We start from the raw sequence: 14,500 nt of genomic DNA, 5'->3' as shown, positions 1-14,500 counted from the left end.
GGCAGGGCATGGCGGGGACAGTTCAGCCTGAACAGGTCAAGGCGGATCCGCAGGGAAACGAGGCAGCCTGGCTGGAGAGAGGAGGGGCCAGCAGTCAGGCGGAACAGCAGTGAAAGTGCCCCGACCAGAAGCGCCCAAGCCTAGCATCGTGGTCAGAGTGACTCTCGAGCTCCCTAATGGCCATCCATTGGAGGTCCAGGCCTTGTTAGACTCGGGGGCAAGTGCGGATTTTTTCAGTAGGGATTTCGCGCTGGAGCACCAGCTGCATTTGCTCCCGTTGGACTTTCCCCTCCAGGTGTCGACGATTGATGGGAGAAAGCTGTTGGGGGGTGAAATCACCCATCAAACCCCGCCGATGCGCATGAAGATTGGGGGGCATGCGGAGGTCATAGCGTTTAACGTCACAACCTTGGCAGGGCCGCCCATCGTGTTGGGAATGAGCTGGCTAAACCGACATGACCCTGTGGTGGCCTGGCATCAGAGGTCCTTGACGTTTGGCTCCGCTCACTGCGTGGAACACTGTCTGGGTGAGAGGAGCAGCGAGAGCCGGAAGGTGGTGGCGGCGGCAGTCCAAGTCGAAAAGAGGGGCCAGTTGCCAGAGATTTACGCGGAATTTGCCGAGGTGTTCAGTGAAAGGGAGGCTGACCGTTTGCCCCCCCACAGGTCCTACGACTGTCAAATCAACTTGGTGCCAGGGGCGAGGTTGCCGACGGGGAAGCTGTACGCTATGTCGGACAAGGAGATGGAAGACCTCAAGGAGTTTATCGACAAGAATCTGGAGCGTGGTTTCATACGAGAATCGCGAGCAGTGGGAGGTAGTCCCGTTTTCTTCGTGGGTAAGCGGGACTCCTCCCAGCCCAGGTTGGTCGTGGACTTCAGAAGAATCAACTCCCTGACGCAGCCGGTGACATTTCCCATGCCGCGGATTGACGATCTGCTGACGAGGGTGCGCGAGGGCAAGATTTTCACCAAGTTGGACTTACGGGGGGCCTACAACTTGATCCGAGTGAGAGAGGGGGACGAATGGAAGACAACCATGTTTACCCCCCTGGGCAGTTATGAATATTTAGTGATGCCCTTCGGATTACAAGCGGGAAGCGCCTGTTTCCAGGCCTTCATGCACCACGTGCTGGGTCCCCTCTTGTACAAGAGTTGTGTCTGCTATTTGGACGACGTGCTCATCTACTCAAGCAATGAGGAGGAGCATGTGCGGCACGTTAAGGAGGTGCTGAGGAGACTGCAGGAGCATCGATTGTATGCTAAGCTGGAGAAGTGTCAGTTTCACGCCAAGGAAGTGGACTTTCTGGGCTATCGCTTGACCGACAGAGGTCTGGCCATGGACGGGGAGAAGGTGAAGGCGGTGTTGGAGTGGAAAAGCCCCAGGAACAAAAAAGATGTGCAAAGGTTCCTTGGTTTCAGCAACTTCTACCGCAAGTTCATCCCTAACTTTGCCAAGGTAGCGGGGCCCATAACTGACTGCTTAAGTGGCAAGAAGAAGTTCATGTGGTCAGAGGAGGCCCAAAAGGCTTTCGAGCGTCTGAAGCAGGTGTTTGCATCGGAAGAACAGCTGATGCATGTGAACGCACGAGCTCCGCTCAGGGTGGAGACAGATGCTTCTGATCGAGCAATTGGTGCAGTGCTTTTGCAGCAGGACAATGCAGGTGATTGGAGGCCGTGTGCCTTTTTCTCTAGGAAGCTGAACAAGTCAGAGCGTAATTACACGGTGTGGGACAAGGAGCTGTTGGCCATTTATGCCGCTTTCAAACAATGGAGGCACTTTTTGGTGGGGGCCAAGCATCAGATACAGGTCTGCACCGACCACAAGAACTTGGAATATTGGCGCACGGCGAGAGTGTTGAACCAACGGCAAATTCGTTGGGCGGAGTTTTTTGCTGACTTCTACTTCAAGATCCAGTACGTTCCGGGGGAGCAGAACGTCAGAGCGGACGCCCTGTCGCGGAAGCCCGAGTATCTGGAGGATGAGGGTCCTCCGGAGCCAAGGCACATTTTCAACCAGCAGCAGTGGGCCTGCGGGGGGATTCTGGATCTCCGGGGAGAGATTACCAGACTGATCAAAAATGACAGCTTTGCCAACAAGCAACTTCAAGACATCAAGGGGGGTAACTCGAAAGGGGATTTCGTTGAGAAGGAGGGGTTACTCTATCGCAGGGGTGTGTTATATGTACCTGAGGGGGAGTTGAGGGCCAAGGTACTTAAGCAGGTCCATGACACGCCCACGGCAGGACATTTTGGTCAACGCAAGACCATGGACCTGGTCACGAGGGACTTTTGGTGGCCGGGAGTGGGGGAAGACGTGAAGGAGTATGTGCAGGGTTGTGACATGTGTCAAAGGGCCAAGGGGGAGAGGACGGCACCAGCGGGGCTTCTGGAGCCATTACCCACGCCCAATGGGCCTTGGGAGGTAATTTCGGTGGATTTTATCACTGATTTGCCCCGTTCCCAGGGACAGACGGCAGTATTGGTGGTGGTGGACTTGTTCACCAAGATGTGCCATTTCGTGGCTTGCCCGAGGGCCGTCTCGGCGGAGGAAACGGCCAAGTTGTTTCTCAAGCATGTATTTCGCTTGCATGGTTTGCCCTCGCGGGTGATTTCGGACCGTGGGCGGCAGTTCACCTCTCGGTTTTGGCGCAAGCTCATGGACTTGCTGCAAGTAGAGGTGGCGCTATCCACGGCCAGACACCCTCAGACCAATGGACAGGCAGAAAGGGCAAATGGGGTGTTGCAGCAATATCTGCGTTGCTATGTGAATCAGAGGCAAACGGACTGGGTGGACAAGTTGCCACTAGCCGAATTTGCATATAACAACGCAGAGCACGTCACCACGGGGATGAGCCCTTTCATGGCCAATTATGGGAGGCATCCAAGGGCCTTTCCGGGGAGGGAAGAGGAAGTATTAGAGGTGCCAGCGGCACAGGAGCTGGCGGGAGAAATGGCGAGAGTGCACCAGCAGCTGGTGGAAACATTGGAGAAGGCCAAGGAGGACTACAAGAGGGGTGCGGACAGACATAGACGGGAAGGGGAAAGCATCCAGGTAGGTGATCGAGTGTGGCTGTCTTCGAGAGGTCTGCCCATCAGGGAGGGTTGCAGGAAGTTAGCGCACCGTAGGCTGGGTCCGTTTGAGGTTATCCAGCAAATCAATCCCGTCACCTTCCGACTGCGGTTGCCGGAGGTCATGCGGATTCATCCGGTGTTTCATAGGGCACTCCTATCCAAGTACAAGGAGGGGAGTCGCTTCCACGGGGGGGCCCAGGGGGAGGTGCCGATCCTGAGGTTGGGAGAGGAGGAAGCATGCAACGAGGTCACCGAGATCCTGGACTCCAGGTGGAAGGGAGGTAATCTGGAATATTTGGTGGCTTGGGAGGGGCAGCCGGAGTCGGAGAATGCGTGGGTCCCAGCTGATACCATCGAGGAGGAGTATCTGATACACGAGTTTCATGCATTGTTTCCGCACAAGCCCAAACTGATGCGGAGTGCTTTGGAGGAGATATTTGCCCCCACTGACGACAGCGAGGAAGAGTTCTGGGGTTTCAGATCGGGTGGTAGGTCAGACAGTGAGGAGGAGGAGGTAACAGGTGGGGTATCAGCGGGGTTTGAGGACATCTTCGCTCCCACAGATGAGGAAGAGGAGGAGGACTTCTGGGGTTTTCCCGCATCCCCCTCCAATCGGGAGGAGAGGGAGTTGGGAGAGATGGGAGGAGGCGCAGAAGGCGAAGAGAAGAGCCCGGCCTCGGGGGAGGAGGGGGGCTTTGAGGGGGGGATGGATGTCAGGGAGGTTCCCCCCCCGGAACGACAGGAAAGCTTTGGGAAATATAGAGAAGTGGCTCCTCTTCTCAGCAGCAGTGATACTGGCTCGGATTCCCCGAATTCCAGCGAGGGGGACGAAAAAGGGGGGGAAGCTGAGAGCACAGTTTCACAGCGGCAGCTTAGAGCTGAGAACTGGGACAGAGGTCAAAATCTTTCGTTAGCTGACAAGAGAAGGGGAGGGGGAAGAAGGGGCTGGAAATTTCCCAGGATGCTTTGCTGGAAGGGGAATAGGAGGAGCCCAGTGCGGGCATCTGATTTGAAATGAACAGACGTGTTTTAGCTTCGCTCTTGTAAATAGCCTGCTCAATAAATTAGCTTAGTTCTTTTGAAGCTGCCTGCCTCCGGAGCGTTCTTTCTCATGAGCATCAATCAAGCGTATCCTGACACAACCCTTAGAAGGTTGCCCACAAGGAAACTTGGCCCTCAGACAGAGAAAGATTCCCCACCCTTGTTTTAGATACTTCCAAGTGCCTGTGGCTGGATATTTGTTTTGAATTTAAGGACAGGAGAGAGTGCATTTTCCTTGATATTTGCTTGCCCAATTACTCTGCATACACTGGGCTTGATTCTAGCCTAGTTAGCTGTACTTCTTCCATTGGAATGAATGGGGGGAAACTGTCCCATCGGGAAACTGACTTTCTCTGGTGAGGGACTAGATATTCCTTCCATGTCTGGACACCCCTTTCTTCTGGTCAAATGTCAAGTCCCACATGGCAGATAACCAACATGATTCCTTTGAGATGTTGTTGGAGTAAAAGTCCCATCATCCCTGATCATCAGCCACGCTGGTTGGCGCTTATGGGAGTTGGAGTCCAACAATATCTATATGCACACTGGCTGTCCCAACCTGCAGCATTCACCGAGTGTAGGATTTCCCCCAACAGACTAGTTGGAGAAGGCTGCCCCAAACTATTTTGAGAGGCTGCTTTTGCCTGAGAAGCAGTAAACGTTTTAACAACCAAACACAAATTTACAGGGCAATTTGGATTTAAGGACAGGAGAGAGTGCATTTTCCTTGATATTTGTGTTTCTATTCCTATTTACTAAAAGGCTCGAGAGAGCACCACTACTTCATTAGTAAATATTAAATAAAATAATTGCAATTCCTTTCTTTCATTTCAGAACACTTCAAAAATATTTAATGTAACAGAAGAACCAGGCAAATGTCTCTTCTGATTAATTTCCCCCCAGACTGCCACTTTGGCTATTTACAAAACAGAAGGAAGTATTCAGCAGGGACAGATATTAATGTCTTTAATAATCATGTCTCTGGACTGCCATAAATATGCATTTTTAATGTACCCAAGAAAGGATACTCAGGATTATGAGTCAACGAGCACCCTTCTGAATCTTGCAGACTGCAAAGTACATAATACATTACAGACATAAATAGGTTTAAAAAAAAAAAAAAAGATCACTCACCAGGTGAAAATATCCCATCACCAGCACCTCCTGGCCAACCAATGATTTCTCTCATTTTCCTTAAGGTGACATATTCCAAAAGTACAAATACTGGAGCAATTTCATAGGTGAACCTGAAACACAGCAATGCCCATATTTTATTGACCTGGTTAAAATATGGACACAATGCCCCCCCCCCCATGATTTAACTACAGTTGTACCTCGGTCTAAGAACAGTCCTGTTAACGAACGATTTGGGCAACGCATTCCGCAAAACCGGAAGTAGGTGTTCCGGCTAGCAAACTTTGTCCTGGAAGACGAACGGAAGCTGACCGGTGGGTGGAAGGGCACCAGCGGCGGGAAGCCTCATTGGGGAAAGCGCGCCTGGGTTTAAGAACGTTTTTGGTGTAAGAACGGACTTCCGGAACGAATTAAGTTCGTAAACGGAGGTACCACTGTATAACATAGCCTCCTTTAATGGAGTGGGATGTTTTAGTCCTGCCTTTTAAAAACATGAATGTGTTTTAGATTTTTCTCTGCTTTGCTTTGTGCTGGTTTTAATGCATGTGCTATTGATTTATTTGTTGCAAGTCGCTTAAAAAGAAAAGAAGTGACGAATAAGTTTAATTAACAAGAACAGGCATTATAAGACTGATACAAAACAAAATGTACTGGACACCAGTGATTGCTGAATTAATCTGGAAGCTAGCAAGATTTGAAACAAAATCGGCTGGGCCCCCCCAAAAGATATAATTTTACTGTCGATCAGTATTGTGTGGAGACTTAAGACTTCCGAGAAAGGCTTCCTTTTGGAGAGGACCCCTACCTCAATGGGTCCCAGATTGAGAGGAACAAGGCTGGGAAAGGGCTCTGCCCAAGTCCTTGAATAACCAATAACAGAAGTGGTCTAGACCAGGCACACCCAACAGGTAGATCATGATCTACCGGTAGATCGCTGGACGTCTGCAGTAGATCACTGGCTCCCCCCAAGGAAGCTCAACAAGTTTGGCTCCCCTAAAAAAAAAAAGCTCAACAGCTTTGGGATGTTGACCACATGAAATACTTACTGGCGGATGCCAATCCCTTGATTTCACGTGGAGTGGCCATCTATACATTACAGGCCCTGAAACTCAGGACCACCTTTTCGGCTAACTTGCCTTAGCCTTAGTCCTATGTATCTTCCTGACATGGACACTGTCGTCATGCCTTGCTGTATTATCCAGCACGATTTTATATCCAATGTTTTAACTGTTTCTGTAGTATTCTTTGTATAATCGCGCCAGGCCACTTTGCCTGGTCTTTTACTATGTGCTATGGCCATATGGCTAATGCAATAAATAAATTGATTGAAGCTCAACAACTTTGACCTGAACCCCTAAAAAATGGGCTTTCCTCCCCCCCAAAAGCTCACCAACTTCGACCTGAACCGCAAGAAAACGGGGCTTTCCTCCTCCCTAAAAAAAGCTGAACAACTTTGACCTGAAACCCTCCAAAAGGGGGTAGATTACTGCCAGTTGTTAACTCTTTGAGTAGATCGCAGTCTCTCGGGAGTTGGCCACCTCTGGTCTAGACTATGGGTGGAATACTTGAAGGCCTGTGGGGGCTAAAAGCAGCCTGCAAGGTACTTTTTCTGGTGCTTCAGACGCTTCCCAGGCCACACCACTTCCTCAGTCACAGAGACCTCTCCCACCCTTCTTCATTCCCTCCTGGAGTGTTTATGCCTGCCTTGAAAACGACCTTGAACTCTGATCCTGCCTCTTCATTGCCGGGATAGGGGACAAAGGTGTGTAGAAACTAGCCTACTATGCAAAGGTAAAATATGCATTTGTTGCATGATATTATTATAATTAATACCCTGCCCATCTGGCTGAGTTTCCCCAGCCACTCTGGACAGCTCCCAACAGAATAATAATAATAATAATAATAATACCTGTAATAATAATAATAATAATAATAATAATAATAATAATAATAGCGATATAACATCAAACATTAAAAACTTCCCTAAACAGGGCTGCCTTCAGATGTCTTCTAAAAGTCAGATAGTTGTTTATTTTCTTGACATCTGATGGGAGGGTGTGCCACAGGGCGGGTGCCACTACCGAGAAGGCCCTCTGCCTGGTTCCCTGTAACTTCGCTTCTCACAGCGAGGGAACCGCCAGAAGGCCCTCGGCACTGGACTTCAGTGTCCAGGATGAACGATGGGGGTGGAGACGCTCCTTCAGGTATACTTTTTTGCCTTTGGCTATGCCCACCACCACCATGTGTCCACTGGAAGATTGCCCAGGTGGAAAGGCAGTCCTTGGTCTACAAAATGTTGCACACCCCTGGTCTAGATGGACCAGAGATCCGACAAAGCCTTGTACGTTCCCCTTACAGTAGATAGGCCAGAGCTCTAAATATATGAGTTGTTGGAGATTCCCTTCCCACAGAGGATTATATGGCAAATTTGAATGCCTCAGAATGTCTCAGATGCAGGCATTTAATTGTTGCCAGTGCATATTTTGAAGATGGCCCCTCTAACTAGATCTGACCCCTGGGGGAAAACAGTCTTCTGCTCATGTACAACAGATTTCAAAGTCAGTAATTAAACCTTATTAATTTCATTTGATTCCAGAACTTCTTATGTTGGAAGGCTCACTTTGGTGTTCCTTTATCTCCTAAAAACATGCACCCATTGTTTGCACTAAGACTGTCAGACCTGGGAGACCAGGGTTCAAATCCCCCTTCAGACACAAAGCCTTGAGCCAGTCACTGTCTCTCGGCCTAACGTACCATAGAGGATTGTTGTGAGAGTAAAGCAGTTCAAAATTTGGAGTAACATTTGCTTAGTAGCTCTTTTATCAATTATCATCTGCCGCTTTTTGTGCGACTATATTATTTTGTATTAATTAGTTGGAAAAGGTGTTTTTTTATTGTGCACAGTTTTTTGTTTATAAGCCAGTTTTCTGTTTTATCTTTTGTAAACCACTTTGTTTTTTTGTTTTTTTACAATCAAGTGGTGTATAAATTTTTATGAAATAAAAATAAATGCTTCCTTTGGGAAGTGGAAACTTTGTATACTTTGTCAAACCGTTTAAACAAAGAATGAAGCTTTTGTTTAGGGAAGGTTTTTAATGTTTAATGCTGTCTTGTGTTTTTAATATTCGATTGGGAGCTGCCCAGAGTGGCTGGGGAAACCCAGCCAGATGGGCATGGTATAAATAAAATGAATTCTTATTACTACTACTACTACTACTAATAATAATAATAATCACAGACCTTCTTTACAAGTGTGAGGGCAGTTTAAGGAACTGAAACCTACAAGTTAGTAGTTCACACAAGTAATCCCAGAGGAAATAAAAAGATTTACCTCTATCTAGTGAGGCTTAGTGATGTAGGAAATAAAGGTTTTGACTTGGCCCAGGGGAAACCACGTTCTAACCCTCACTCAGCAATGAAGCTCATGAAGCGACCTTGAGACAGACGCTATCTCTTAGTCTAACTTGCCTTACAAGGATGTTGTAAGGTTTAAAGGGACAGGGAAGAGAAACAGACTGTACGCACCACTCTAAGTTCATTGATGGAGAAGCAGAATAAGAATACATTTTATTCACATAAAACACAAAATGATTCTGTGCTGCATTTCTTGAAAGCTGTTAAGCTTTGCAACTGTAATTTTTTTGAATGGGAAACAACATGACTGCAGTGAAGGAATGGTCAGACTAATTTTTTTCAAAGGATATCTGGACTCAATACTAAGCTTAGACAGACCCCCATAATTAAAAGCACCAGCAAATTCACATACTTACATATTAGTGTTAGCTGTAGAAGTTAGCCAATCTGCAGCCAATCCGACCATATCCAGTCCAGTTGAAAGCTGATTGAAATATCTGGGATGTCCTGCATAGCATTGAAAAAGCGGATGGCATTTTTCTTTGTTTGTTTGTTTGTTTCCAGCAAATCATGTTTTCTTAATTGCTTTATTGAAATGTTAACTGTATATTTCGCTGCGCTGGGAAAGCGATCAAAGCATGAGACACGAATGCCACATTGCTGAACTTCTTGTCTACCTACATTTGCACGATATACCTGCCAGCGCATTGACCCATGTAATCCATCCAGCCTTCAATGTGCCACAAGCAGAAAGGAGACGTTTAAAGGGCAAACGGAATTGAGAGAACCGACTGGTTTTGCCTGATGTCAAATTCTTAGACTTAAGCAGTGACTCAACCCCTGTAGTCATATAACTCTATCCAAAGAAAACCTGAGTACCAGACCTGATATGAAGAGACCCTAACTGTTCCTGGACCAGGACTAAGCAGATGAGACTCCTGTTGGCTGTAAGCAACCCTGCTGGCCTCCAGCCAGCAGAGGGCAGGGTTGAGACTAACAGATAGGGGAAAACACACTTTGTGGCTTCCTCTCAATCTCCCAAGCTCCATCCCTTCCTCTTCCTTGTGTTCTCTCTCTCTCTCTCTCTCTCTCTCTCTCTCTCTCTCTCCCCTGTAGAATGCAGCCCTGAGAAACTCACATCTACCATGAAGGCTTAGTATCTGTAGACATCTTTGTAATAATAAAAAGTGTTTGGCAATAGGAATCATAGAATCATAGAGTTGGAAGAGACCACAAGGGCCATCCAGTCCAACCCCCTGCCAAGCAGGAAACACCATCAAAGCATTCCTGACAGATGGCTGTCAAGCCTCTGCTTAAAGACCTCCAAAGAAGGAGACTCCACCACACTCCTTGGCAGCAAATTCCACTGTCGAACAGCTCTTTGTGTCTTTACTCTTTTAAGTAATGCTAGTTTGTGTGAATGAGACAGAATGGGTGGTGGTGGGACTGATCAGCTCCAGCTTCCAAGCTTTTAAAATCTGCTATATATGAACCATTTAAAAAAAAACAAACAAAAAAAAAAACACCAAGAACTCAGTGACACGCTGATCATCTAAACTGCCAAGCATGAACCCTCTGAGAAGTGCCACACCCCAACAACCCTTACTAAAGACACACCTAAGGAACCATCAGAATGACCTGTCTTACTCAATGTGGAGCATCCCAGTTAGGATGCTTCCCGCCCTTTAAAATTCACAGTCCTCGGAGAGGAGGCAGAACTTGGCACAAACAGCAAGCAAGACACCGGGCGCTTCCAGACAACCTGTTCATTGAGTATTTCGCTGGATTTATTTTTAGGGAGATTAGATGATGTTGGCTACTTAATGAGCATTAATTCTGATTTTTTTTTTGCAGGGAAGTTAAACAACATTATATCAAGACAAGTGGTATCCCACACTTTCCAGTGGGCCTGTTGTGCAAGACCTCCTAACCAACTGTAACTGTGTGACCTGAATTTGTTATGTGATTGCCTATAGTCTGTGATTGCCTATTGTCAGTGCAACTTGACTGCTACCTGGGAGCTGTCCATTGTACCTGTATTGCCTCCTTGCTTGCCAGCACGTGGAGAAACGAGCTCCATTGGCCCTGATCCTGTGAGGCATTGTGCCCAAGGGAGCTTGTTTCTGGGCTTGTGGGTTCCTTCACCCTCCGTGCCCCCCCCCAGTGTGCCTGGGCCCCAGCACTTGCATGTGCCCACGCCGGGCACTACGAGCTCATGTGACACCCTTGAGAGCCCCTTCTCTCCCTTCTGGTAAAAGATGCCTTCAAACAGAGGACTGTCCTCTGTAAAACAGGATATGTAGTAGCCTACTTTCCTTGTATTCCCCAGCATGCAAGTGTTCCTCCCCAAATGCAGGGGGTATGTTCATGCATGTGCAGGCATGCATACACACACAGCATTGGAAGGCCCTGCTCCATCCTATTTCCCTGTCACTATTTGAAAAAATCATATGTAAGGAGGCAGCCAGAAAATGGCTGACCAGGTAGTGCTGAAAGAACGATATGCTAGTACAGAACTTGTGCTTGACAAATATCCCCTGACCTTCTGTGGAGTACAACTGTATTATTTCCCGCACCATGCTGTTCTGTTGCACAAAGTGGGTCTCCCTTGGGCCTCAACATTAACGGGGAACATTAATTGGACAATTAGGCTGGTCTTTTGTCAAAGTCACCTTGGAATGCTATTTAAGACACATGCAAACACAGGAGGCTAAAACTGGTTTGCTCAGGCACAGAGAGAGAGTGTGAAAAGAGAACTGAAAATGAGCAATCCAGGTCTTCGTAGGTAAGTGGCAGGTGGGGGAGAAGTAAACAGGCATTACAATGAAACTGTAATGCCTGTGCTGTTATCAATAGTCAGGTTGCCACAAAGACCTTATGCCCTGATCCAGAGGAAGCTAGTGACCTAGTGGCAATCCCATGCATGCCTACTGTATAGCCAATGACATCCTACTAATATCTATGGGACTTAAGCTAGACTAATCTTCTCTGCCTAAGAGAAAAAACGTCATGGTGCATCTGCAGCAGCCCAACTGGACGCCTTCATCTGCCCCAGCTGCAACAAAACTTGTCTCTCCCATATCAGTCTCCACAGCCACAGCAGGCGCTGCAACCTTCCAACAGCTTGACCTCACCCGCAAAGGCGCACTCCTCCATTGTCTCCCAAGACAGATGCCAACCAAGAATTGTAGTGCTTTCTCCTCAACTAGGCTGATCTTCATGTCCCATGGCTCAGGAAAGGGTGCATATTTGCAAAGCTATTCTCAGGGGTGGTGATCCTTGGGACTGGTAGGAAGGGAACCCAAACTGTAGGTGGAGCCAGAGCCAGTGATGGGCGGAGCCAACTCTTTCCACTTTTGTCCCCATCCACTTCCCTGCTAAATTCTTCAAGGGGAAACACTGAAATGGAGGAGCAGGAAGTTGACAGGCAGGGCCAGCCTCTGGACTGTATATAAGTAGGACGATGGGCAGGTGGGAGCTGGCTGAGGTTGGTTGCACAGTGCCCCACTAGCCCCAGTGCACCAGCCTCCATTGACTACTGTAGAGATCTGACATAAGCCAAGGTGAATGGTTTGCAGATGTCTCTAGATACTCCCAGCACACCTTGTAAAAAAAAAATGTGCATATTGCCAGGAACAAAACAGGGAGCGCAACTGGGCTATGATCCTGCTCTACGAAATACTTATCAAAACGTTTAATCTGGACCTGAGCAGAAAAATAGATTTCTGGAACCAGTTTTCTATCTAATCACAGCTCAAGAAAAGCTCAAAATGATAAACCAAGGTTTGCATTTCCTTCTCCTCTTTAAAGTCAACTTCACGGTGCCTTGTGGCAACAGCCCTTTGGAAGACCTTTGCTCACATGCCACATGTTGTCAATGAATGCTATATTTCAGAGGCAGAAGCAGGCCTACCAGCTGAGGAGCTTGCCGCGGCTTGTAATAATCTCTAATGATTACAAGAGACAGGGCAAAATGAGCAAATGGAACTCTCTGCCAACCGCTTTGCGCCGTGAGTGAAGGGGCTGAGGATGACATGCAGATTGCCCAGAAACCAGAAAATACAGATAATTTCTCCCTTGTCAGAACACACAGTTATGATGATGATGAAGAAGAAGGAGGAGGAGGAGGAGGAGGAGTTTGGATTTGATGAAGCCCTGAATCTCCTGGTAATTGTGATTTTTTAAAAACCAAAACAAACAAACAACAACAAATAAATGTGATACAAGCCAACATCATTGCTGTTTCCGAATGATGCATGAGAAAATAGTCAGTGGCCTGATAAGTCCATTTACAGGGCTTCTTGTTGTTTCGATTTGCAAATATTTTGCCGCCCTTTCGGAGAGGTTCTGAAACATAAGCTCAGTAGGGCCACGGAACACCCTTGCCTGGCTACATCCGAAATAAAGCCCTATCTAGGTTTCAATAAACAAACAAAGAGAGAAAAAGATTAAGAGGCGCTTCAGTAGCATTTGATGATTACGAAAGCAGGCCAGGAACACCTGTTCCAACCCAGGCAAAAAGAACATAGCTGCCTGCCTGCCTGTGAGGTGGGAGATACAGTGAAGCTATTAAGGGAAGGCATACGAAAACTAAGAGGGAAATTATCAGTCTCCAGCAGTCTTGTATCAGTCAGACACACACACCACACAAAGAATTCAGCACTGTCCGTCATCCATGGTACAGGCACACAAAGGCTCAGAAATCAGGTTGTGTGGGTGAAGCAAAAGAAGGGAAATTGGCGGTGGGGGAAGCAGCAGCAAAACTCATTATTCTCTTATAAATGGGGTCCCAGCCTCACCCTTCTGAGGCAGCTACTTTTGCTTAAATAATGTTGACTGGATAGAAGCGCCTAGAAGCCGCCGAAGAGCTCTGATTCTGCTACTTGGCCTTTTTCTTGGTTATGTTTTTTAAGCATAGTAATAGCAATATGTCTCCTTCCACCAAGGCAGGGGTAGGCAATGTGACACCCTCCCATTCTTCCTAGCCCTTGGCCATGCTATGCCAGGCGGAAGGCACCATGTCGGCTACCAAGGAATTTTGCTTTATATTATTACAGTTATGTCCCACCTTTTTTCCTAGGAGCTTGAGGTGATGTGCAGTGTCCTTCCCTCCCCATTTTATCCTTGTAGCAACCCCGTGAGGCAGGTAAGGCTGAGAGGCAGTGACTGGCTCAAGGTCACCCATGCGCTTCATGATCAAGTGAGAGATTTGAACTCTCGTCTTCCAGGTCCTATTTTGACACACTAAACATTACTGGCTTTCCCAGTAGTGATGTATGGAAGTGAGAGCTGGACCATAAAGAAGACTGATAGCCGAAGAATTGATGCTTTTGAATTATGGTGCTGGAGGAGACTCTTGAGAGTCCCGTGGACTGCAAGAAGATCAAACCTATCCATTCTGAAGGAAATCAGCCCTGAGTGCTCACTGGAAGGACAGATCCTGAAGTTGAGGCTCCAGTACTTTGGCCACCTCATGAGAAGAGAAGACTCCCTAGAAAAGACCCTGATGTTGGGAAAGATGGAGGGCACAAGGAGAAGGGGATGACAGAGGACGAGATGGTTGGACAGTGTTCTTGAAGCTACCAACATGAGTCTGACCAAACTGCGGGAGGCAGTGAAAGACAGGAGTGTCTGGCGTGCTTTGGTCCATGGGGTCACGAAGAGTCGGACACGACTAAACGACTAAACAACAACAACAACAAAACCCTATGCCATACTGACCCTTAAGTTCAAGGTGGCCTAGATAGTTTGGCATCCCAATGACCCTGTGAGGAATGTTAGAGTGAAAGAGACCCAGTGGGTCTCCCTGGTCCAAGTTTGAGGACCATTACCTCTATCTATCTATTTATTTGTTGATTTTCATAGGAGGGAAATCTTTAGAAAAGTTCAAACATACAGG

General features: G+C 47.5%; 1 protein-coding gene across 2 annotated transcripts in view; it reads right to left on the bottom strand.

The window, feature by feature from the left end:
* The window catches only part of GAD2 (glutamate decarboxylase 2), a 43,683-nt gene that overhangs the window by 18,560 nt on the left and 10,623 nt on the right, over window positions 1–14,500 (bottom strand). For both annotated transcript variants that reach the window (XM_033165363.1, XM_033165362.1), the window contains 2 exons: window positions 9,018–9,108; window positions 5,248–5,360 (listed from right to left, as the gene is read on the bottom strand). In XM_033165363.1, coding sequence (XP_033021254.1) covers window positions 5,248–5,360; window positions 9,018–9,108 — 204 coding nt within the window. The remainder of the gene's footprint in view (window positions 1–5,247; window positions 5,361–9,017; window positions 9,109–14,500) is intronic.

The sequence above is a fragment of the Lacerta agilis genome, chromosome 12 (assembly GCF_009819535.1).
Source record: "Lacerta agilis isolate rLacAgi1 chromosome 12, rLacAgi1.pri, whole genome shotgun sequence".
In the NCBI taxonomy this organism is placed as follows: Eukaryota; Metazoa; Chordata; class Lepidosauria; order Squamata; family Lacertidae; genus Lacerta; species Lacerta agilis.
The sequence above is the reverse complement of the archived record's forward strand: the minus strand, read 5'-3'. Positions and strand labels throughout refer to the sequence as shown.